The following is a 22,870-nucleotide window of genomic DNA, read 5'->3' on the forward strand; positions in this document are numbered from 1 at the left end:
TCATAACTATCAACATCTCCTGGTTAATAGTAATGCCCACTGATAAACACCAATGTTTATTCTTTTTCTTTGAAATGGAATCAGATACATGAATCCAAATCATTCTTTTTTATTTTCCCCGAAACAGGGTTTCTCTGTGTAGCCTTGGCTGTCCTAGACTCATTTTGTAGACCAGATTGGCCTCAAACTCACAGTGACCTGCAAGCCTCTGCTTCCCCGAATGCTGAGATTACAGGTGTGTGCCAACATGCTCAGCCCAAATCACTATCAAAAGTCTACTGAGAGAAACGTCACATGAAATTTTTATGTTTTGGTGTGGTGAAGTTACAACAATATGGCAGCACCTTTATGAAGGGCTTACAGTGAAGCAAAATTTCTAAGGTTTTCTACTTTAAAATGCCCTCCAGAAGAAATAGACAAAAATAAATAAATAAATGAAAGATGAAAAGGTCACACACATTCCTTCAACCAAATACAGATATGCCTTGGTCTCTAGACCTACAGAGTACCCTGCCCTTTTTTCAATCAGCATCTCTTTCAAATGTGTGCAGCTTGAACTAACTTGTGGGGAAATCGCTGCTCTTGATCTTGATACTCTATCTCCATGATGGCACTTACCCTATTTCAGTGTAATTCAAAGAAACTGCCTGAGTATCTATTAATCTTCGACCTAAATGACTTGAGTCATTTAGTTAACTGTGGTGTGTTCATTTTCTTCTTTGTGAACTAGGATACAAACAATATGTTTGTCTTGAGTTTTAAAGAAGACAAGAACGTAGTTAATTAGTGTATGGCACATGTGCACATAGTCAATGTTCAGAAGTATCAGCCATGTTACTGTGGCTGCTAGGTGTGACATCATATCACTTTACACAAGACCACCTATTAAGATCCTAGATTACTGTATATGAATCAAATCATGTTTCCTGCACTGTTAAAAAGGGTCTTGCAAACTCCACCTCCTAACCTATTAAGATCATTTGAATTAGCTTAATTTTCCACAGGAAAATTACTTTTTAAAACATTATGTAATATAATTAAGAACTATAAAATAAGTTAAAAAAATGAAAACTCTGGTTTTAATCTTCCCTTTTCCTTGGCTTTTAATCTATGCGATCTCTACCTTAATATCATCTTCTGTGATATATCCAGCCTGCACCACCCACCAAGCCTCGATGGCAATTTCCACTGGCTTTATTGGTAGAAGGTCACGGGCAGTTTTCCTTCTGAAGAATTTCTGCAATAATACAATATTTAAGGACTTGAAGCCAACTGAAATTACTACTTTCTTCTATCATCACAGAAAACATTACAACAGGCTAAATCTTCAAATTTTCATGTTTAAAATGCTAGTCTATTTATTATAGCACCATTCTTAACGTATTTTAAAATAAATTACTTAAACCTAGACTTCAATCCAGAAACAATTCAAATGAAACCCAAGACTTTAAAACCCTGCACTTGAAAATGTGAACTTATTTCACCCATTAAGTGAATACAGGGCTAAATCAGCCAAATAAAAGACAAGCAAAGAAAAATTAACTTCTAAAAATAATTGCTGTATGTTGTAACTCATTTATCACTTAAGCTATAACCCTGTGAACCCTGAAGATCTGTTCAGTACTCCTATGAAATGCACAATAACTGGTTCACGTTAGAGTTTGTTATTCCTACCACTCTAAACCAAACTTTGGTTATAACCCAGTTCTGACAAGGAGGCTGTAAAGAGAAAGGAGACAACTTACTTTTGAAGATCTACACTGATTCATGAGGTCAATATACTGGTTTCTTCCTATGCCAAGAAGCCGCAGACCTGAAAGCAAGTCTTCCCTTTAATACGCCTTGAAATATGAAGATACTACACTAAATGACATTAGCAAAAATTCCAAGTTTATATTCTTTTAATAACTGACCGACATGGTCCATTAATATGAAGTTAAAAAGAATTTGTCACACAATACAGACGAAACCTCAACTTTGGGAATGAGGAACTCAAGTTGCCCCTTCTGACAATGTTACTGAGGACAGGCTGACAGAGCAGAAGTCCTCCCAGTTTTAACAAGTGAAATTATGCGTTTCAGCAGAAGCTTCTGACATACACAACTGCATCAAATGTGAAATAGAAACTTCACTAAGCTAAGCACGGGGATACAGAGCACACGGTGTCTGTGGAACTCCACGAACTACTGTATGTAAGGAATACTGTGCACAGGTTGTCCTTCCACAGCCCATGTAACATCAAGAACTTCAGTCTCTAGAGCAGCGGTTCTCAACCTTCCTAACGCTGCAACCCTTTAATACAGTTCTTCATGTTGTGGTGACCCCAACCATAAAATTATTTTTGTTGTTACTTATAACAGTAAATTTGCTACTGTTATGAACCACAATGTAAGTATCTGTTTCCTGATGGCCGTAGTGAACCCCTGCGAAAGGGTTGTTCAACCCCAAAGGGGTCACAACCCACAGGCTGAGAACTACTACTCTAGAATAAAGGCTAGTCCTCACTTTCCCACTCCAAAATTCTTCTTCCCATTGATAGTAGGCTAAATAGCACACCTGATTTGTATTATGCAATAATGTACCCATTGATAATGTGGCTCTCAATTTTTAAACTCACAATCCTAACAAACAACATGCTTGCAGGAAGACACAATCTAAGTGTTACTCCTTCCCATCTGGATACTCACAGTCAGCGGCAGTAAAATTAGGCAATGAATCATAGCTTTTCTCACTGTTCATGATGTCCTTTGAAAAAGAAAAAATACAAAATTTGAAATGCAACTTTCCTTAAATGAAAAAGAGTATATGTGTGTATTGTTATGGCTAAACAGAACAATTATTATTATTACTATTATTATTTTATTATGGAAGACAGTGGATCATAGCTGATACCCTAAACATGCATGCACCTATGGTACTAAGTCATGGCAAAAACCTAGTAAAGGAAGGGTGGGCTTTTAGATCTGGATTTCTTAAAATTCTGTAAGTCCCAGACAGTTAACCTATTAGAGCTCAGCATTCTAGCTTTTCCAACCTCCTTAGCAGATCCTACATTCCTATCTTGAAAGAAGGCCAATAATGTGTCAACTCTATCAACATGCACCCGAAATGCACACTACCTATAAACATTCTAATTATTTCCAAGCCTTTGCTCCTATCTCAGTATCAAATTAAACTTAGTATCTGGCTTTCTCAACCCCAATCATCTCCAATCATACTGAACTACTGTTGGATAAGACCCATCTTTCAACACAATTATTTAAAAACAAACCCCAGAGAAGAGTGAGTATATGAATATAATTGAAAGCTGGCAAATGTAAAAAAAAAAAAAAAAAAAAAAATCTATCTGTTCTACCCCTAACCTTGTGGCTACCAGAAAAAGAACTGAAGAGACAAGAGGAAGGAGCTGACCAGCTCCCTTTTGTCTTGCTTCGTCATCATGCCACCCGCCACTATCAGGACTGCAAAAGAACTTCAGAGACACAAACTACACAAGTGCCCATAGAAAAGTGGGTTCCAGAGCTAATGGAAAGGCCTGAAGTCAGGGACGAGCATGTCACGAGGGTACAAGCTTCCCCACTACTGCAGCTGCTTACTTTCTCTGACACACACTTCTAGGCTCCTCCACTGTCTACAGAGCCAGTAACAGAACTCAGATATAAAGAGTGAAAAATACTAGACATTAATGCCAATCGTTATAGAAAGCTCACTCAAAAAAACAGTATAGGACTGCTACTAAAGTTATTCAACAAGAACCAAGTACAAACTAGCTTTGAAATAAAAGTTGAAAGTTACTAATTATAGCAACTAACAGCCAGGACAATTGGCACAACTCTCCTTCCTGCGATATGTATCACACAGTGTTGGGTGTGCATCATTTTTTATACAGAGTGAACAGTTGAATATATTAGTTTCCCTGATCTTACTGTTCAAGTCTGCAACCCACATTTTCAATCTTATAAATTACAAGCAATAACTGTACTAATGGCTGGTATAAATAACTGATGAGGATAATACTGCACAAAAGGATCTTTAAAGAACACCTTTAAGAGCACAGAATATAGCAGTCCCCTTTCCAACATAAGAGCATCAATAATGGCAACCCTGTGCTAAAGTGTGCCTCAGCTCCTTGTGATCAGCCTGTTTTACACATCAACTGAACATACAACATCCATGACAGCTGAGAGCAGGGAACCTGGTGGTTAACGGTTCACTACACTAGAAACTAACCTCCATGATCCCAGTGTAGTATGAAAATGGTGTTATCCTTAGGCCCTTCACCATAATGTCAGATAAGTGGTAAGGGTACAGCATGAGGTGATCACGACTATATTTCAGCAGCTCCTCATAGTATTTACGTTCATCTTTCTTGACATGTTTCACTGTAAGAAAAAGAAAATGTCTAATTTTCCGAGGCTTCTTAGTGCTTCACTATAAATACAGTGTAAAATACATACCTTTTAACTTTTCAAACAGTATATAAACTAGGCAAGAGCATATAAACTATAGGAACAAAGCAACAATTTCACCACACAAAAAAATTTGTCAGTCTTCATACTATATGTAAGTAAAATGTAATAAGACATATAAGTCAAGGAAAGAATTCTTATCAAATCAAGAGAACAGCATAGAATCCACAGACATAAGCTATGTCTCAGACCCTTAAACATATCCCTTCACAGGATAGCCAGGCCACACACTAGCTTTCAATGAAGTCTATTTTAAAAAGCATTTTGTTTTTTGTTTAGTGTTAGGCATTGAAACCAGGGTATGTGTCTACCACTGAGCTGCAACAAAACTAGCTGTGAATTCACTCTATAGGCCAGGCAGCCTTGAACTTGCAATTCTCCCAAGTTAGTGTTGCAAGTAACTGAAATTACAGGCCCATGCCACCAGGCCCCCTTTCTTGTCTGTCCATTCATGTATGTAAAGTGTGTGTGTATTTGTGTGTGTGTGTCTATGTGTAGGCCAGAGGTTGGCCTCATGCATCATTCCTCAACAGTATTCACCTTGTTCATGTTTAGTTCACATACTTGTGTGTATACATATACACAGTCAAAGGCTAACTTGAGGGAGCCAATACTCTCTTTCCACCATGAAAGTCCTAGAAATTGAACTCAGATAGTGAGGCTCAGTAACAACTGTCTTTATTCCAAGAGCTAATCTATCTTGCAGGCCCTCTAGTGAAGGATTTCTCACTGGGACCTAGAGCTCACCACTTAGACAAGCTGGCCAGGGAGCCACAGGATCTGCCTGTCTCTGCCTCCTCAGGGCAAAACTTGGAAGCATGTCACCACATCTGTTTAATGTAGGCATTGAACACTGAACTCAGGTCCCCACATGGTAAGCACTTAACCAAACTGAACTGTCTTCCTTGCTACAATACTGTTTTTCAAATGAAAGAGGCCTTCTGACTTTAACAGAAAATGTCTGTACAGAAACCCTCTGTAGTATTAATGCTTAAAATAAAAGTAGCACATACTATTATGACAGAAAATAACCAAACTAGTTTGATAAAAAATAAATAAGTACTTTAAATGGAAGAGGGAAGAAAAAGACAAAAAAACAAAACAAACAAAAAAAGCCTCCAAAACCGAAGCCTCATTAAAGTTATAGAACTCAAGAAACTTATGGTGATAAAACAAAACTTAAATCTGAAAATGATCAAGAACTGGTATCCTTTTCCTTCTCTGGCACATTCTCTCACTCGAGTAAAGAGAGCACTGAGTTAAGTTTAAGATTTTATAGGGAAAATACTTATATACAACACACTATAAAAGAGTTTTCATTACAACTAGAAAGAAAAATCTACAATATGACTTGCTATTAGATGGAATGAAGCATTTCAAAGTCAGATCTATGCAGTTTACAATGAAAACTGAGACTTATAGAGATGAAGACAGCGTGGTCATCTCCATCCCAGTGTAAAAATGTCTCCACTTACCTAAGTTATTTCTGTAGCGCAATTGATTGCGGATACTGTACAAAACAACCTGTTTCTCATATTCTCTCTGTGAGTTTCCAAGACTCTAAAAGAAATTACACATGGCTATTACACAGTTTCCAGGTTTAAAAAAAAGGGGGGGGGGGATCCTAATTTTACCCTGGCATGTCTTAATGCCCAGAACTGAACTGGTAGTGTTTTCCTAAGTTCTATTATGTTAACTTTACTACCGTGATATTAAAACAAGATCCCACATATCCCACATGTTTCTTTGTAATGCGCCTTTCTAAATGATTTAAATTTCTCAAAATATTTAAATAAAATAAAAAAGCAGTATGAGAATATAACTTTACTTGTTAAAAAGACTGTTAACAAAGATTTCCTTTCAGGATATCTCAGATTTAAATGGCATGGATAGATGGATGGATGAATGGGTAGGTGGCTGGATGGATAGGTGGGTAAATGGGTGAACAGATAAATGGGCAGATAGGTGGAAGGACAGGTGGGTGGGTGGCTGGATAAGTGGGTGGATGGATGGGTGGACAGGTGGGTAGATAGGCGGATAGGTGAATGGGCAGATAGGTGGGAGGATGGGTGAGTAGATGGATGGGTAAGTGGATGAGTGGGTAGATGGGTGAGTGGATAAGTGAGTGGCTGAGTAGGTAGGAGGGTAAGTGGATGGATGGATGAGTGGGTGGGTGAGAGGGTGGGTGGGTGGTAGGTGGCTTCTCACAACCACCCTTATGTAAATTTAAGAATACAACTAAGGAAAGACAGACTGACAACCCAGTCATTCTGGACTGAGCTGTGATTACCAGAGATTCGGATTTCTACAGAACAGACATTTCAGGTGTGCTAGGGCTGCTTTCATAAAATGCCCTTCCCTTACATTTGGACAGTTTTGTGTTCATGCACACCACCATCCACAAGCTCCATGCAGCACTGGGACCATGACCCTCAGGATGCCAAAACCCTTACATAAAACAGCATCACATGTCGTGTAATCTGCACACACCCTACATTTCCCTGCATATTTTCAACCATCTTAAGATCACTTCTAACGTCTACTAACAAACTGTAGACTGTATCACCTACAGAATAATGGTAAGAAATAAGTTGGTATACATCAGGATAAACGCTTTTTTGCAATATTTTCAGTCAGCGGTAACTGGATCAGAAATGTACACCCTACAGAAATACAGAATTGTACATAATAAACAAAATACTTTCTAGCTGTGCATGCACATAGTTTCAAAATTGGCACTATGAAAGCAAAGAATAAACATGCTTGATCACAGCCAACATGATATTCATGTGTAACCATAAAGTTAATTTAGTATCTAAATGCTCTCTCATTTCTAATTACTAGGTATAATTTTTTTTCTGGCACACTATAAGGTTAAACTAGACATCTTTAATGAGAAGATGATTAGAGGATTCAGTTCGTTTTAATTTTTACAAGTTTTTAAAAGCCAAAACCAAACATCTATGTTTTACAATCAGATAAATGAAGCCCCTAACTAAATACCTATCCCATAATTGGACATACTGCAGGGCTGTGACGTGGAAACTGAAGTCTCATTAGATTAGATTCACCAAAGCTGGAGCAACGCCCACGCTCAGCCAGCACGGGTGTGCATGAGCTATTTCCACCTGTAACATCCCACGCTCTGGAGGAACGTGCACTGTGGAGATGCGACCCCAACAACCTTACACAGCAGCAAGGCCATGGCCAAGTACCAAAGATTACTGCGTGCTTCAGAAGGCCAAGCCACCTGTCAAGGATCCTGTAGCTCTGCTGCAAGGTTTCTCTTTCAGGAAACACCACACGCGTTACACACAAGCATCCCATCCTGTACAATCACCGCAAGTTCCAAACTTGAGGCTTTGGTCTTCTGGTCAAAGTAAGTCTTTTAAATTGACATTACTTATCTGCACGTGACCCTGAAGACTGAACTTAACACCACTGGAGCCCTAGGACTAGGTGTGAACATCTTGATTGGCCCAGCAGTCGGAATATGGTATGCACGCCAATCCCTAAAACCACAGTGAATGTTTTATTCTTCCCTCAAGAAATACATAAAGTCAAATATCTGTTCAGCAACTCTTTGACACTCTGCCCTTCTCCAAATCCCCCATCATTTAAACCACTGTTACCACTACAGACCCAGATAACAGAACAGGGAAAACAGCCCCTTCAGTAAGACAGAATGGGCTGCACATGGGAAGGCTTGGTGGGTGATGCTGGGCTTCATGGAACAGGAAGGAACTACAGCAGATTAAGCGGTCAGGTGGGAATGAAGGCTTGCTTACAGAGCAGTCCCTGTGCAGCAGATAACCATAAAAGCACACTTCCTAGCACCAAGGCTCCCACAAACCTCAATGTAGACACCCTAACAGGTACTCCTCTACAAATAGATAGATAGACAGACAGACAGACAGACAGATAGATATAAAAACTGATCCATCAGCAGGGCTTGGTGGTGCACACCTGTAATCACAGCACAATGGGAGGCAGAGGCAGGCAAATCTGTGAGTTCAAGGCCAGCTTGGTCTACAAAGTGAGTCCAGAACAGCCAAGGCTACACAGAGAAACCCTGTCTCGAAAAAACAAAAACAAAACCAAACAAAAAAATTGACCCATCATAGAATTTCACTTTAGAATTACACATTGTGTAAAACAATGAATGTCTGATATTAGCAAACTACAGAGAAATCCTGAAAACACTGACCTGACATTTTTTTCCCAAGGCTGAGGAGGGAACCCAAGGCTCTGCACATGCTCAGTCCCCATCTACTGTGCTTCTACAGTCTGGTGTGACCCACAGAACAAAACAAGTTTTTTCCTCATCTCATCCACTAACTTGTAAGATTTTTTTTTTTTTTAATCCAAGTCTCCTTCCTCCAGCTTTTCAGAACTGGGAAATGAGTCATTTCCAAATTAAGCCCACCAAAACTTACTGGAAATCATCACATCAACATACTTAGCATTTGATACCAAAAGACACATTCTTCCTACACATTGTATCAAACAATGAATGCCTGAAATTAGTAAACTACAGAAAAATCCTGAAAACATTCTTTCATACCAAAAAAAAAAAAATCACCATTTTTAATACAACTGAGATTTTTATAACCTTTTAGGAGTCATCTCAAACTGATGCCTCATTACATCTGACAAATAGCTACTAAAAACCAATTACGTACACAGATGATTAGGGTGCAAAACATAAGAAAGACTCTAACCAGAAAATGCACCATAGTGAGGTGACGGCTGTGATGGCTAAGAAATAACAGTACAGTGTCAACAGGGCTCAGGGTAACTCCTAGGGGGGCTAGGAGGCCTCCAAGAAATGCCTGACAGTCAAAAAGAAGCTATAATAGAAAGCAACAGTGAGAGGACCAGGCTTGCCTTACACGCCTCAGTCCGGGGTAGGGTGAAGAGAGGATGAGGTCCTAAGCTGAGGTTAGACACCAGACAGAAAGTTGATATCATTACAGTGGACTTAACTTCAGGAAGCCATGACAAGGCGGAAGATGGTCTGCAGAAACAAATGTGTACAAACACAGGCCACACTTACCCTAACTGAAAGCAACTGGTACTTTCAGTGACCTCACACACAAAAACGAGTCAGTTTATATTTGGACTTATGTTTTAGCACTGTCCTGTAATTATATTTAATAATCACAATTAAGTTTGAAGAGGCTTTTGCCAGTACTAATTAGAATCAATTATTTAAGTTGGGTATAATCTATTTTAAAAAGGAAATAAAGGACTGTTTGTTCTAGTTGTCTTCAAATGTATCTCAAGAACATATTTGTCTAAAAAACAAAATTGACTGCCAAAACCCTCATTCAAACTTAAGAGAATCTTATTCCCAAAGGTTATGTTTTGGTTTTTCAAGTTGCAGACTTGACATTCTAAAGACCTTTGTCCCTGATACACACCTTGCTTTACCTAGGGTTCTGGTGTCTTTAAAGCATTTTGTCATGTGATGCTTACCAGACCCGCAACTCATTCCCTAGAACTAAGACTCAAAGTAAACTACAATTGTCATAAAACCGTTACCACCACCATTCCATACATTCCAAAAGTAGACCTGCTGCCCATCACCACGAGAAAACAGAAATCAATGGGACGGAAAGAGAAACAGCGCCCTGGAAACAGTGGCACACACATCTGTAGCATATGTATCACTACCTTCTTAAGCCTTCAAACCACCTGTCGTGTTCTGTACTCATCCATCAGTTCATTTACTCTGTCTTTACTAAAACATACACTCTGGAGGCAGGATCTGTGTCTGACTGCTGCAAACTATATGCACCCAAAGGCGGGCATAACATCTAGTAGTGTGCTCAATAAACATGCTAAACAAATTAGTAAGACTGCCATTCAGCGTAAGCATTAGATTAAAAAAGAGGAAAACCACCACCTCAGGTCATGCTCCTGCTGACACAGGCCTTGTGAACCCATCCTGTGTGAAGGACTACCCTGCCAGCCTCAGCAGCTACCAACCCTCACACCTTCGGAAGCAAACGCTTTCAAATGCAGCTAAACCTATCTCCGCCCTTCGGTGATGGTTCCCTACTCCGCAGACTCGTCCTTCCCTCTCACTGGGGGAGGAGGGTCTTTGTTCCTTATTAACTTTTACTGGTCTTCCAGGGTCAACTATAAATGCTTTCAGTTAACATCCAACTCTGAACGGGCAACCTAACTCCCCCATACAGTACAGAGGAGGGACGTATGAACTGTCGCTCTGTACTGTATGCACTGCTCTCATCCTTCTCCCATCACCCTTTATTTTAGAACCCAGGAGCGCAGGCGCCTGGCTTAGAGAGTTTGCGGGCCGAGGTACAGGCGAGTCCGGGGGACACCATCCCAGCCGCCTTTGGGGCCGGCGCACGCCGCGGCCCAGTTCTCCCGAGCCCCGGGCTGTCAGGCGACAGGCGGGCGGGGCAGCGCCGTACCTGTCTCACGTTGGCTGGCAACTTGCTCCAAGGGTAGTTGTGCCGGATGTGGAACTCAACGTCGATGTTCATGGTGCCGGAGCCCAGGTCGGCGGTGGCCGCGGGTCCCACGCCGCCTCCCGCCCGCTCGCGCCCGGCCCCTCAGCGGAGCCCGCGGGAGGCCGTACGCCTTAGGCCGCGCGAGTCCGGCGCCGCCCCATGGCCAGGCCTCCACAGCCCCGCGCGACGCGGGCCACGGGGCACGGTGGCGGCGGCTACGACCCGTGCCTCAGCAGCTCCAAGTTTCTTCCTAGTTTCGGCCTGCCGGAAATGGCTCTGCCCCGACGTCACTTCCGCCCGCTGGCAAGGAGTTGGGGGTGGAGCTTCGCCCCCCGCACGTGGTTGAGCCGTGCGAGGAAGGCGGAGCCCGGAGACCCCCGGCGCCCGGCCAGCTGCGCCTGCGCCCGAGGAGAACGGAGTTACCCTGCTCTGCGCTGCGGAGCTTGTGTGACTCAGTTTCCCCAATGGGTGACCCCAGTGGCTCTGGACGGGCCGCTAAAGGCCCTGAGGTCGTTTGTGTGAGCAAAGGTGCTGCTAACGCGAGAACCACTCCCGCCACCCGGCCGAGGAGGACAGGGTCTCTGAGAACACGGAGTGTGGCGGTGCCCCCACGCATTGGGCTGGAGTCGCTAGTGTCGTCATCCCTTCCAAACACTGACTGTATCCTGGGGATGGAGAACGTTGGACTCCTTCCAAGATCCAAATTCTTAAAATGTGGGGATCTGAGGAACAGATGTTTTAACTGGCTTTGGTCGCTTGCTTTTTAAAGGCGGAACTCGCGTGGTATCCCTCCAGCCCTCCTGAGGTCTTTGGGAACGATTTCTTCCAGAGTATATTATATTTCCCAAGCAAACTCATTGATGACTGGCAACAGTAAGACACAAGTTCAGTGTTTCTTTGCCTATTTTTCATCTTAAAGCAATGTTTTTAAGTCATGTCTCGTTATACACTACAGATAACGAACTGAAAACATTTGAGACGCTTAATCCATACCTCAACAACTGGCAAGTCTGAGGCATACCCGTCATATCTAATTAATTGAAACTGTTGTGGTAGTCGCGGCTCTGGCATAGGTGTGTTGATCTGGTTATCCTATTGTAGCTTTGTATCCTGTTGAGGCCCTCAACAAAGCTAAGATCCGTTCCTGAACTGCAACAATGGGGAAGTCTTCAAAAGTACAATCTGCCTACTATGTATCAACCACTTGCCTTGCGATACATTGTCATCTTTCGCCATTCTGTGAAAGATTGCCGCAGCTACTAGCCCTATTAGAAGAATAAAGTGAGGTTGACGGGGTCACATGACTAGTTCACAAGATTGCTCAGTATGACAGATTTTTTAATATTTGTTATTTTATGTATATGAGTGTTTTGTCTGCCTGTATGTGTGTGCACCACCCGTGTGCCTTGTGCCTTCAAAGGTCAGAAGAGGACCTCAGGTACCTGGTCCCCCGAATTGCATTCCAGACACCTGGGTGCTGGGAACTAAACCAAAGTCCTCTGCAAAAGCAGCAAGTGATTTTAGCTGCTGAGCCATCTCTCAGGCCCAGCCCAAGGCTGCTTAATATAAACACCTTTTGAATTCCTCAGGGACAACATTCACAGAAGTGTTCTACCCCTTACTAAACTTTCCAGTTTAGGAAAGTTTATTCATTTTTAAATCCCTACAAATCTTTATTTCAGCTGCTGAGAACAGTTAAGCTAGAATGACCCTATTAAATTCAACTTTTTGTATTTCAAATAGTATTAATTCTAACTCAGACTCAGCAGAAGCTAGTAATGGTCAGTGGATGCTTGCATGTCCAGACCTTTGAAAATCTTACCATGGTGACTTATAAAGACTCAGTTTGTAGCCCCCAAAAGCAGATATTCGAAGGAGAAATAACATTAGAGCAAAGCTGTGTGGACAGGAAAAAGAAAAAAATAGCAGTTTCTTTAGAGCGGGAATCAGTAACTGGTCAATTTGTAAAAATACAAGATGCTGCCCCCATTTCTCTCCAGGTGACAAGGAAACAAAGCAATTCTGATCATTCATATCAACTAACCCCTGAGGTTCATTCAGTGCCTGCTGTGTGGAAACTCCAGGAACAAGACAGCTCCCTAGGCATCAGGAAGGAGAAAACAACTGTTAATTGGGTTCCATGAGCAGCTTTGGTGTTTTGGACAATTTTGGAAAATAGTAATACCTGTTCTTTTAAATTCTTGATTGGGCCTCTGCCTTTCAAATTCCAGAGAGATCAGAAACTACAGAGCTTTGTTGCCAGACCCATCCCACAAGCCACCATCCAGACACCTTCAGGGTAAACAGTAGGTTCAGACATGCAAGTGCCATAAGCTTCCTTCACAGCCAGCTACACTAGATCAGATTAAGAAAAATCACCCCACTGGCAACCTGAGCATGTTTTTAAAAAGTAATGATGATCTCACTGTAGCTCAGGCTGGCCTTGAACTCACTATATAGCTAAGGATGTCACTGAACTTCTGATCCTCCTGCCTTTACCTCCCCTGTACTAGGATTACAGGCATGTGACATTGTATCTGGCCTGGCAATCTATTCTTTAGAAAGACTACCAAACTATTTTATTCCCAAAATTTCAATAGAGATAATAAGGAACAGCAACTTTTAATGAGGAGCTGTTGGATCACCCTGCTCAGAGAGCCCAGACCAACATGCCCTATGGCAGAAAGAATAATGGCTCTCAACGGTGTCCACACCCAAACTTAGAAGTGCTTCCTTCTTGGAAATGTGATTAAGATACACTTGAGACAGGGAAATTATCTTGGGCTATCTAAATGGGCATAGGGTAATGGTGGGGCCCTTAGTTACGGAAGCAGACGGGCAGACGGATGGATGAAAGGAGTGGAAGTCTGATTTGGGATCACAGCCAAGGCTGTGGAAAGCAAAAGGGAAATGGATTCTTCCCTAAACCTCGGGGAAAAAACAAAACAAAACAAAACAACAACAACAAAAAACTCCTACCAAGACATTTGAATTTCTGATATCCTTTAAGAAAATAAATTCTTTCTTAAATTTATTTATTATTAATTACAGTTTATTCACTTTGTAGCCCAACTGTATCCCCCTCCCTCATCTCCTCCCAGTACCACCCTCCCTCTTCTCCATCCATGCCCCTCCCCCAGTCCACTGATAGGGGAGGTCCCTTCCATCTAATCCTAGTCTTATCAGGAGTGGCTGCATTGTCTTCCTCTGTGGCCTGGTAAGGCTGCACCCCCCCCCCCAAGAAAGTAAATTCTTAATTTCAAGCTTATAACATGGGGATTTGTCACAAGAGCAATAGGACATTACTCACCCAACAAAATACTCCCATATCCAAACAAATGATGTATAAAATTACATAATTACAGTTCTCCAGTTCCAAATGCAAATATCTTTTGGAGGAATAATCCTCTTAGCATTAATATGTGAGGAAGAATGAATTACCATATCATTTTCATAGAGTAACTTGAAAGAAGAAATGCTCAGATTAAATGGACTCAGGAAATAGTTTCTAAGACAAAAAGAAGGAAGCCACTGCACACACTTTAAATTCCACGCTTACTCTGAGCCCGCCCTTGGCCAGGGATTCATTTCAGATGTGCTTGGCTCTGTTCCAAGGACTAGTTCATCACCTCACACATTTGGATTTGGTTGATATACCCCTAGGCTTTTGTCCTGGCTAATTGCTCTGTCCCCTTTCCCATCTTGGAGGAGGAGGCTTTGTGTCACTAGAGTGGCCTTCCTCAATACTCTGCTGGCTTAGTCACCTCTCTAGTTTGTGTTCTTCATTGCAAGGAATCACGGGCTAGCGTTTGTGGTCCATCTGTTGTCTATCTTTCTCTAGAAGGAAGGATTTTGTCTCATTCCCCAGTCTCTCTTCAGCACCCTGAACTAGGTTTCGAGCATAGTACCGATGCACTGAGTGAACAAAGTGAAGCCACACTCACAAATATTATGTTGTCAAGCCTTGCCTGGCCATCTTGTTCAAACTGTGACACATCTCCAGCCCTCTGCCACCCAACACACTGCATTATTTTTCTCCATAGAAGGGAGCTGGCACATAATGCCATCTAATGTAGTTAGTGATTTCATTGTTATAAATCATCTTTTTTTTTTTTTTTTCCAAGACAGGGTTTTTCTGTGTAGTCCAGGCTGTCCTGGACTAACTCTGAAGATCAGGCTGGCCTTGAACTCACAGCGATCCACTTGCCTCTGCCTCCCAGAGTGCTGGAATTACAGGTGTGCACCGCCGCACCCAGCTTATAAATCATATTACAACAGAAGCTTCCCAAAGTCGGGAGCTTTACCACTTGTCTAAGCTTACATTAGCTCATAGTAGGCACTCAAAAAACACTGAACGGATGGACACATGGAGCAGAATTCTCATGGAAATCAAGATTAGAGGACTTGTTTGAATTTTTGGAAAGTCTAAGCACTTCCCACTCCAGCCGGCGGAGCTGGTCACAGACGGCCTTTCTAAGACACACGGGCCAGCACCTCCCCATCACCACCACCACTTCCTACTACCCTCTGCTGTGGTGGTTGCTCATGGTGGAAAGCATCAGCACCTTGCTGAAATGGAGAAGTGCTTCTGCGCATCAAAAGAGCAGAAAACAGCGGCTAGATAGAGCATCGCAGCCAGCCACCCTCTCCTGTGTGCCAGCCATCCTCTCTTGGAAATATTACCACGGTGTCAACTCCCTTTACTCATACCACCATTCACTCCCTTTGGGGGTTTGGGGTACAGAATACCCATCTCTGTGATGCTCATCCCCATTTCTCTACATAGAAAACAGGCCCCAAATGGAATTCTAAAGAAACCAAATGCAACATCGGAGAGGGCAGGAGGAGAGGAGTAACATAGGACATTTCCCTTTGCATTATGGAGTTTCTGTGAATAGTGGGAGCATTGTGGTTCACATCAGGAATTCCTTCACTCAATCTCAATCATCAGTAATTTCTTCACTCAACAGGAAGGATCGCTGAAAATTCTAGGATAGTTCTTGCTACATAGTGAGCTCAAGGCTAGCCTGAGCTAACAAGGAAACCCTGTCTCAAAAGGAAAAAGCAAAGGAGTTTCTGGGCTACCTCTTTTGCAAATGATGGCAAACAAGTGAAGACATGCAACTTATCTTGGAGAGAAGTGGAAAGGTGCTTCACCACCAGCCTTTTCAAAAGCCAGCGCTCCGCATCTGCATATAAACAAGGAACAGTCTGTCTCTACCATCCGGAGCCAGTGTGAATCCCAGACATTCACCATCTGAACAGTCAAACCAAACGGCCTCCACCTGAAAGCTGAACAAGTGCAGTGGTGAAGGCGGCCACCAGGGGCTGATCGCATACAACAGTTCTACATTTAAAACCTTCAGCTTCTCACTGCTGCCTGTGGCCTTTTATCTAACTTGTTCTCAAGGCCCTGGCAGTCCTAATTCATTCAGTGGTCAATAGCACCAAATACTGTTGATTGCTCTTTCAAAAACATGTCACTTTGGTTCACTGGGCAGTGATCCAGCTGAAGTCAGGCCCATCTCAAGGTCCCCATTCATATCTTAAAGTAGCTTCGATCCACAGGACAAGCCAGCCAACAATAAAGCCTAAGTTATTCTTAGCTGACCATATTTTCACAGTACCTATCATGAGAAATAAACTCACATTGAGAATGAATGGATGAATGAATGAATGTTCTGTGATGCTTTTGCTTCTTTGTTTTAATTTTGTTTTGGTTCTGGGATCCAGGGTTGGCTTTGAACCTGCAGCAATCCTCTTGCCTCAGTCTCTCAAGTGCTGAGGTTATGGACGGGAGCCATCATACCTGCTTGGAAAAATGGAGACTAAAGAGATAAAATGTTGAAAACCATGACAGTGAAGGAGTCGCTGGAAAGTTCTTCTAATCTGTCTCTGTTCCTCCAACAAGTTAACTAATTTAAATATGCACACAATATTGAGGGGAATAAAACACAGAACTTTAAAGCATTAATTCTATTTTTAAATGGAGGTAGGCCTAGTAACACTGGAAGCATTTGAGATGTTTGTTTTGTTTTTAAATGCCGGTGTTCAGACCTCACACCAGATCAATCAGACTTCGAGCCAGAGGAAACATGTCAGAATCCCTGGGGTCGGCAACCAGGTGCTGCCTGTTTACAAAGTATCTGCAGTAACAGCTTGCGTAGGAAGGGTTGGCAACCCCTTGAAACCGTCTTTAAGTCTCAGGTGTTCAATAAGCATTTGGTACATGAATGTATAAAATGAGATTTGACAAAGATTAATAATATCCAATTCTAATTCTCTAAATCAATGGTTCTGTTGATCAGATATAATAATAATAATATATAATAATAAAAAATAATATGCTTGAGCAAGTGTAATACTTCATTTGCATATGCAAGACAGTCTACCCAATCTGGGCATCCTAGCATAAGAAATGAATAGCATTCAACACCTTATGCACCTTATGAAGACCAAGGAAATATTTTTTCCATCTGACAACCAGGAGATTCATAAGTTGAAAAAAAAAAAAAAAACACTTCTGAGCCAATATGGAAACTACCTGAATTTGTGCTTCGGTCTTTTTAGCTTATTTGGATATTCTGTCACAGTGGCTTAGGGCTTTACTGAAATAATTTTCTGTTTCCTTCTACATTTTGTCATTCAAAGTTTACTCTTTTGAATTACACAAGTAACTCTCCACTGTTGAACAAGAAATACAAGCTTGTCTACTAGTGTGAGCTGTGATCAGAGATCAAGTCCAAGAAAAGCAGGATGGTTGGTTCTCTACAAACAAGATGTGAGTGACAGATAGGAAACATGATTGGCTATGGTTGAAACCAATTCTGGGAAAATGTCAGTGGCTGCTTCTCTTGCTTCTCAGAAATGTGAGATTCTCTTTCCTGTAGGTTTAACTGATGACTACATCATGTATGCAACTATACAACCATAGTACACATCAATTTTTATACTTTTCTTTTTCAGCATTACTTCAATGTAGAAAACCACCTGGTTTTAAAAATGTGCTCAGGGAAGCAAAAATCACTTAAAAATTAAAAGTCCAAACATTCCTATATGGCCTTTGAGAAAATACAAATTGTTATAAAGAAATCCAAGGTTCAGCATTGGAATATGGAATAGGGTTTTTGAGTTTCAGCCAGTTAGTCATGTTGAAAACTGGGCTTGGCTAACAGGGGGCTTTCAGAATTCACTTAGCAAACATGCCAGACCTTGAGAGGAAGCAGGGAAGAACACGAAGTCTTCAGGGCATCCCAAAACTTCCCAGCAGAAGTCACTGCCCAAAGAGATGACAGCATATTAACAGAGGCCAACTCCAGTCTTCAGGTAGTAGAACTGAATCACACACATACAAACACACACACACTCATGTCCACACACCCCTTTTACCTATGAAGTAAGGGCACAAGGAAAATTGTGTCCGCCCCAGAAAATGCAACAGCAGATTTTCTTGTGTGTGGAAACAGTCATGTCTGGCCATCATCAAACCCCAAGTGATGTCCTGGTTCAATCTTAACTAAGACCTATTTTCTGCATGGGAGATAAGGGGTGAGACTGAACTGAAGTGACAGTCCTTCACCATCTGTGTTCTGAGACATCAGTATCATAGGTCAAGACCTCACGGATATCAGGACCTGGGAGGGCTCAACAAGGAAGGTTTCCATGGAAACATAGAAGGAGTAATAACTCAGGGGAACCCATGTGTGACTTCTATGTGAGAGGACTTCAAATTTCTAAATCAAAAAAGCTCCACATCAGACTCTACATTAACCCCAAGCCTCACGGGCCAGCAAGAGAAAGAGTATTACAGCTGATTCTTCTCTGCTGGCAAATTCTGAGTCCTGAGTCTAGAAATGAAATTCAGCTAAAAAAAAGTCAACTTAGTGAATAGAGGTAGTTTTCCAGCAAATGAGGACCGAGTAGTTTCAATGTGTCAAGGACTATGTTAAGCATTTAAGTGGGGTACAGAGCGAGTAGAGTCGAGAATCCAGGTACAGGATTTAATAGGCTGTAAAGTATAATGTCAGAGTGGGTACAAGGTGCTAAAGCAAGGAAATAAATCTTCTCATTAAAGACTCATGGAAAAGGTGGCTTTTTTGCTGAACATTAATGCTGGGATAGATCAGAAGCACCTATAAAAGGGCTTTTGCTGCCAAAGAATTATATGAGAGTTATCACGAATGGCAATAGTACATGAAAATAAAAAGGTGTATGTTTTTTGTTTGTTTGTTTGTTTGTTTGTTTTTAATAACCAAGTGTGGTGGTACATGCCTATAATTACAAAGCTCAAGAGGCTGAGCCAGACAGATTTTGGGTTTGAACAAGCTTGGGTTACATAATGAGATGCTGTGTCAAGAAAACAAACAAACAAATAAGCAGAAAGATCAATGCTGCTGCTAGACTCAACAGAGTTTGTAGGAACAGAAGCCCACCTAAGAGATAAATTGTTATTTATTTTTGACAGAGTCTCACATAGCCCAGGCTAGCCTTGAACTACTGATCCTTCTGTCCCCATCTCTCAAGTTTAGGAATTATAAGCATACTGCCAAGATTGGCTAAGTCTTTCCTTTAGCAATTCAACTGTATGTACACACACACACACACATACACACACACACACACACAAACACTGATTCGGCTTTCCTTTAAAGATGTATGGACATATTCAACTAGACAGAATGGACCAAGTTTACAACCCATCCTGCATTTACATGGAGCTAACAGCAACAACAGCAATAAAACTAGCATGCTCACACCAAGTGAAGAAAGAAACCTACTGCCTTAAATATTTGCAGCAGTTGATGACACTTTCCAAGTTTTAAGTTGCCAAGCTGCTAATGCCAAATATGCTTGCTTCTGGTGTGGCCACAGTAAGAAGCTGGCTGTTCAGTTTATAAGTAAGCCACAAAGTTAAAGATTTACTGCATATTGCATGAAAACCTAGTAGCTGGTACAAGCTGGTACGGTCTATTTATCACTGATATGAGAAATGAGACACACCTACTATGAGCAAATAATGACACGATATTGTGGGAGCATACCCAAGAAAACATACCTGAGCTGGTTGATCATGTCACTTCATCACAGTGACAGTTATTAATGGGATCCTAAGAGACCACGGCATTCTCCACAAGAGTATTTCTTCTCAGGTGGCAGTTCTGTTCCCAGTGCACATTTTTCAGTGTCTGAAGATATTTTCTGTTGTTGAAACAGAGAAAGTATGCCTGTCTTGATAGCACACAGCTATATCCTCAGCACTTGGGAGGCAGAGGAAGCAGGATCAGAAATTCAAGGTCATCCCTGGCTACACAGTAAATTTAAATTCAGCCTGAACTACATGAGATACTATCTCAAAACGAAAACAAAAACAAAAACAGAAAAGATGATATTGTTATCTAGTGGATACTGAGCTGCAACTCACAAGACAGCTCTCCAATGAATTTTCTGGTCCCAGCTGTCAATAGTGCCAAGTAAGAACTCTACTCTACACAATAAAGCCATGGTAATTGGCATGAAAATGAGGACACCAAACATTGATCCTGATCTCAAATCAGTCCTGAAGACATCAGGTCAGTCTTCTCATAGGAAGCAGTGTCTGCCCATTGTGTGGTGGTCAGAGAGTTCTGGCTTCAATCCATGACCTCATTTGAGTATTTAGCTAAGGCAGGAGGCATTCAACACTAGGCCTCAGGTTCCTCATATGCAAAATGGGGGCAAGGCCAGCATGTATCTCAAAAGCTTGGTGGGACATTTAAACAGATGCATATAAAGTAGTTAGAATGGACTCTAGCTTGGAGCTGGGAACCAAATCCAAGTTCTCTGCAAGAGCATTAAGTGCTATTAACAGTTGAACCATCTCTGTAACCCTTCACTGTAGCAATGAAGACAGACTGTCTTGCTGGCCCTTGGAACTCACCAAGTAGGCTAGGCTGGCTTGTCAGTGAGCCCCACCCGGACCCTCTCCTGCACTAAGCTTTAAAGCACACACCACCATGCCCAACTTTTCACGCAAACTTTGTGAAGCCAGGGATCAGGAGGATCAAACTTAGGTGACCATGGCTACAAAGCAAACACTTTACTGACTGAACCACCAACCCAGCCCAAACTCTGGTCTTCAACTGTCTCCTCTCTCACCCCTTCTCACTGGAAAGCTTGTTTGAGAAAGAAGATAGAGCAGACATGTGACAGTAGCCAGATTTCAAGACTCCCTCTTTTGCTAGCTTTCCAAGAAGCAGCTACATTCCCTGATTCCAGCATAAATTGCCTAACCTGGAGATCCCCAATTTGCCTGCACTGACTGGCCATGAGCTATAGGGATCTGCCTGTTTCCGTCTCACCCCCAATGCTGGAGCTACAGGCACACATTGACACATCCAGCTTTTATACGGGCTCTAAACATCCAAGCTCATGTACACATGCTTACAGAATTAAAAAAAAAAAAAACAAAAACAAAAAACAAAAACAAATAAAAAGAAACAGAGAATAGAACCTTAGCTGTTAAATCCAAGAGATGGAGAGATGAGTGATGTAGGTCAGAGGTTACAAAGTTGTAGTTTTGTAGAATGAATAAACCTAGAGATCTAATCGATGTTTAACTTGAGAATCAGAGGAAACACTATTTTATTGTCGTCTGGCAAACTTACTAGGAGTCAATTTTAGGAGCTCTAGCCATGCCCAAATGTGTTGTTATCTGAGATGATGGATGTGTTCACTTTTTACTGCAGTAATGGTCTCCCAGTGCTTATGTACATCAAAACATACTGGTATGTACCTTAAGTATATACCATTAAACACTTCAGGTGGCCTGGAAGATGACTCTGGTTGAAGCTGATTGAAGCTCTAGCCAGACCAATGTGAGGACTGGAGATCGGAACCCCAGAACCCACTTAAATGCCATGTGGGCATTGTGGCTGGTTTATAATTCTAGCTTCAGAAGGTGGAGACAGAACATCCCTAGAGCAAGCTAGCAAGACTGGCCAGATTGGCAAGCTCTGGGTCTGACTGAGAGACCTTGCCTCAATAAAAGAGGTAGGGGAGTGATGGAGGATGATTCTTGACATGACACTTGGACCTCTGCATGCACACACACAGACACACACACACACACACACACACACACACACACACACAGAAGAATACACATACACACACACTCCCTACCACAGAGACATTCACATGGAAAAAATGTGGGCAAAATTTCTAGAAAAAAAAAAAAGCCCCTGTCCATATACTTATATTTGCTAGGAGGAAAAATGGTCTGTTTTGACCATTATCTTGTACACCCTTGTAATGCATATGTAATATTTGATCAAGTGTGTATCTGTGTGCTCAGCTGTCTGTTAGGCCTTCCCTGGCTGCACAGCAGCGGCCTAGACAACTTACACATACCCAATCGCTAGCGACTTTTAAAAGGTTTCGGGTTTCTAGCCACTTACCAGGCACCCCAAAGTAGAACCCAAGAACCTTCAACTCACTCCTTTCAAGGTGATGACAGACTTAAGAATAGGGTTAAAAGAGGAATTTTACAGGTAAGTTCTGAGAGGTAAAATAAATCAGGTGTCTGATTATTTCCTAGTGATATTGGATCCATTTGTTGTTTCCAGCGTTCTGACTCCACAATAAAGAAATGATAGGAAGCCTCAGTTATCTGTAAAAAGCGATGCATCCCCCTCCTCACTGAACCACTTGGCAATGACATTTCCACCAGTACATTAGTCAGCAAGTGATTTATTGCTTCCTGTCCTATTAATCATTTCTGTATTATTGCTCAGCACGGCTGATATCACAGCTTCCTCCAACCTCCATTGAGAGAGCATCCGGGAACACTCATACCAGCTGCAGCAGGCTCCAGACAGAGTTTGGTGAAGCTGTACAGCTTGGGGCTCCCAAGTGGAGCCCACACAGGCTGTGTGTGTCAGA

General features: G+C 41.9%; 1 protein-coding gene across 1 annotated transcript in view; it reads right to left on the reverse strand.

Annotated features, from left to right (window-relative positions):
* Nucleotides 1-11,229, reverse strand: part of Fam91a1 (family with sequence similarity 91 member A1) — a 41,259-nt gene extending 30,030 nt beyond the window's left edge. Inside the window, exons 1-6 of the mRNA XM_021643728.2 lie at nucleotides 10,913-11,229; nucleotides 5,945-6,029; nucleotides 4,231-4,382; nucleotides 2,688-2,745; nucleotides 1,746-1,813; nucleotides 1,124-1,237 (exon numbers count right to left, since the gene is read on the reverse strand). Of these exons, the coding sequence (XP_021499403.1) occupies nucleotides 1,124-1,237; nucleotides 1,746-1,813; nucleotides 2,688-2,745; nucleotides 4,231-4,382; nucleotides 5,945-6,029; nucleotides 10,913-10,984 (549 nt within the window). The 5' untranslated portion in view covers nucleotides 10,985-11,229. The remainder of the gene's footprint in view (nucleotides 1-1,123; nucleotides 1,238-1,745; nucleotides 1,814-2,687; nucleotides 2,746-4,230; nucleotides 4,383-5,944; nucleotides 6,030-10,912) is intronic.
* Between the last annotated feature and the right edge of the window lie 11,641 nt (nucleotides 11,230-22,870).

Source organism: Meriones unguiculatus, chromosome 8 (genome assembly GCF_030254825.1).
Source record: "Meriones unguiculatus strain TT.TT164.6M chromosome 8, Bangor_MerUng_6.1, whole genome shotgun sequence".
Lineage (NCBI taxonomy): Eukaryota > Metazoa > Chordata > Mammalia > Rodentia > Muridae > Meriones > Meriones unguiculatus.